This window comes from Eptatretus burgeri, chromosome 3 (assembly GCF_056783735.1).
Source record: "Eptatretus burgeri isolate ZD-2024b chromosome 3, Ebu_testis_v1, whole genome shotgun sequence".
NCBI lineage: Eukaryota > Metazoa > Chordata > Myxini > Myxiniformes > Myxinidae > Eptatretus > Eptatretus burgeri.
Window position 1 is genome coordinate 65,211,431 of NC_140963.1, and position 3,566 is coordinate 65,214,996.

The 3,566-nt window shown below is 46.2% G+C and overlaps 1 protein-coding gene across 1 annotated transcript in view; it reads right to left on the minus strand.

Moving 5' to 3' along the window:
- Nucleotides 1–670: 670 nt before the first annotated feature.
- The window catches only part of LOC147030090 (uncharacterized), a 16,324-nt gene continuing 13,428 nt past the window's right edge, over nt 671–3,566 (minus strand). The window contains exons 2-3 of the mRNA XM_085872094.1: nt 2,213–2,339; nt 671–2,006 (exon numbers count right to left, since the gene is read on the minus strand). Of these exons, the coding sequence (XP_085728220.1) occupies nt 1,130–2,006; nt 2,213–2,229 (894 nt within the window). The 5' untranslated portion in view covers nt 2,230–2,339 and the 3' untranslated portion in view covers nt 671–1,129. The remainder of the gene's footprint in view (nt 2,007–2,212; nt 2,340–3,566) is intronic.

Sequence of the window (3,566 nt, forward strand, 5' to 3'; positions counted from 1 at the left end):
TGTCACTTGGCCACAAACGAGGCACAGTTGTCTTTCACACAAATTGCTGCCCACACTTCAAGAAGTGTATATTATGCACTCTGACAATGTTCACCACCGACCAACAAAAACCTTGTCTTGCACCATCTGATAAAATCAACCAAGGCACATTAATTAGTCTTTGCATTTCCTTAAGAGCAGAGACACCAAATGTGCACAAACTCTTCAGAGGGCGAACATACCCGTGCCCTACCAAAACCCCCTTGTGCTCCTAAGACCTACGTTTCTCTCACTAATACACGGGTGCCTATTTTAATTTTGATTGATTCAATTAAGTCGTGGCACATTTTGTCGCAGCCTTTTCCCCAGGTGGAACATGAGCCTTATGCTCATTACATACATCATTTCCTTGGCCTGATGCCGACTTCCCCCATAGAGCCAAAGCCTCATTAATTAAGACTAATTAAAGCATTGGTTCTGACAGCTAGCGTACCGACGGTGTGCAAACATTAGTATTAGCTGTGAGTGAAATGCAAATTTCTCCATCTCCTGTAAAAGACAGGAAACTGATATTTCACCCATACTTGGGTGATGCAAAGCCATGCCATGTGATGTTCCATTTAAGCAAGTGAATGCAATGCATAGTTTTGGAAATATTTATGAAATATAATCGATATTTGTAAACAGCGTATTTCGGGGAGGAGTGGGAACGGGAGAAGTGGACATAACCTGAGAGTATATAAAAGGTGAGTAGACAGTTGGAAGGCAGGGGTATCTCACACGGATGTGGTCGCAGCACGGATGGTTCATAGAAAGGTCATAGTTTGCAGGTGTAAAATGGAAATGTATAGGTATGTAGAAGCACTCGGGATATAAGGGTATAGGGATATCGGCACAAATGGAAGGTAGACCAGATTTGAATTGGGTGATATGTCAGCACTGTGTGCATGTTGTGCTATCTTTCTAACGAGAAATTGATTTTCCCAAGTTGCCAGTAGTGTTTCATGTCGTCTGCATCAATGCAACCATCACCTAACTACCAAGCCTGATGTTGGCCTAATGGTTAAGGTGGCTGGCTTAATATCTTAAGGTTTTGAGGTTTTGAGTTCAAGCCCTGTCATGTTATTGAATTAATACCAGGTGGGTTGACTCAGCCTGTCATCCTTCTGAGTTGGGAAAATGAGTTCCAGCTTACTGGTAAAGGGGGCGCAGCATCAGTGGCATCAGCAGCATCAGTGGCATCAGCAGCATCAGTGGTAACAGCAGCATCAGCGGCATCAGTGGTAACAGCAGCATCAGTAGCATCAGCGGCATCAGCGGTATCAGCGGTAACAGCAGCATCAGCGGCATCGGTGACATCAGCGGTATCAGCGTTATCGGTGGTATCAGCGGCATCGGTGGCATCAGCGGTATCAATGGCATCAGTGGTAACAGCAGCATCAGTGGCATCAGTGGTATCAGCGGCATCAGCGGTATCAATGGCATCAGTGGTAACAGCAGCATCAGTGGCATCAGTGGTATCAGCGGCATCAGCGGCATCAGCGGCATCAGCGGCATCGGTGGCATTAGCGGTATCAGCGTTATCAGCATCAGTGGTATCAGCGGCATCGGTGGCATCAGCAGTATCAGTGTTATCAGCGGCATCAGCGGCATCAGTGGCATCAGTGGCATCAGCGGCATCAGTGGCATCAGCGTTATCAGCGGCATCGGTGGTATCAGCGGCATCGGTGGCATCAGCGGCATCAGCGGTATCAATGGCATCAATGGCATCAGCGGCATCAGTGGTAACAGCAGCATCAGTGGCATCAGTGGTATCAGCGGCATCAGCGGCATCAGTGGCATCAGCGGCATCAGTGGTAACAGCAGCATCAGTGGTATCAGTGGTATCAGCGGCATCGGCGGCATCAGCGGTATCAGCGGCATCAGTGGTATCAGCGGCATCAGCAGTATCAGCGGCATCAGCGTTATCAGCAGCATCAGTGACACAGTTACGCTCCCAGAAAATTATTCCATGAAACAGCCACAACCTGCATTCAAATAAATAAATAAATAAATACATCCAACTGCCATTCTCTACATTCTCCCCCACGGTCAAAGTTCTTCCTGTTGATGATGAAACTCATGGCCGCCGTCCATTTCCCTCCCCTATTCCCCTTGTCTGTAAACATTCCTCCTTCCCACTGAGTGGATGTCTAAAGTGCATTGTGTTGGCAAGTCGCTTGCTATCACTTACCAAGCCAGCTGTTCCATATTAACCGCTTTGCAAGCTGCTTGTCAAGCCGATTGGCAAGCAGAGCAAGCGATTAAGAGAGGATCTCGTTGAGCGATAAGCGAGCTGCTTCCGAAAAGAACACCTCCACCTGTGAGCAAAAACAATGGCCACCGTAGTCAAATTGAAAAAGATTGGTGGCTATTTTCTTCAATGTTGCCATCACGGAGGATTATATTGAAATATGCAGTTCATATACTTTTATAGTTATTTCTACTTTTCATCCTAATTCTTTAAAATCTACAAACATGCAAAACTGCTCCAACCCCACCCAAAATGCACATCTTCGCAGGTCCATGGATAAGCCAGGTCGGGTACCCTTCTGACTCACCATTTCTTTCTCCTTTTCCTCTTCCCAATATCCTCGGTAGCTACTGCTAACACAATTAATTTGTTGTTGTCGTAAGAGCCTGGATGGCATTTGCTTGAGCACCATGACAGCATTTGTCACATTGGAGACCGCCATGTTATTTAAAGCAGTGCCGAGCACTCCGTTCCGTCGCCGGGCTAGCTGGAGTGCTTTGAATCAAGAAAGGTGCATGTATGCCTGGTGTTGGTTTAACGGTTAGGGGGAGTGGCTGTGGGATCCTCGGGCCCAAGTTCAAAATCCTGCTCGGCTGTTGAATTAATACTAGGTGGGGTTGACTCAGTCTGTTATCCTTCTGAGGTTGGCAAAATGAGAACCAGCTTGCTGGAATGATTTAGCTAGTAGAGTATCCTGCGTCAGAGTGGCGTCCCATCCAGGATTGTGCCCAATAGCCCAGGAGAATGCTTTGGCAGCACTAACGCTCTGTACAGAGTATGGTCTCAATGGATGGATGGAAGGTGCATGTTGAGTGGTAAGCACGCTGCTTGCTAAAGGAACATGCCGCAGGTTTGTACTGTGGGTGGAGTTTGTGTCGTGGTTGGGTGATGTGTCTGTGACACAGATGTGATGGGCCGATTGAGCTCCTCCCATGATGAGTTTTCCTTGCACAAGTGGCACATTATACCTGTTTTTAAACCAGTGAGTTCCGGGCTTACATTTGAAACCAGTCTCTCACCCCGACTCCATTTCTGACGCATATATCAGAATTTGGCTAGCTCTAACAACATTAAAATAGAACACCCGACAAAGTACCCCACTTCTCCCCACTCTCCCATACTATTAATTTTTTTTTAAATTAAAATATCAAATTTATGGGTCACTTTTGTTCCATCCTATAAATATTTTATTTACAACAAATGGTGTCTCAAAAGTTGCTCACAATGAACCATTCCGAAACAGAATGTCCTGAACTATCTTTTGTTTTCCCCACCATATTCGTTATTGTTTAAA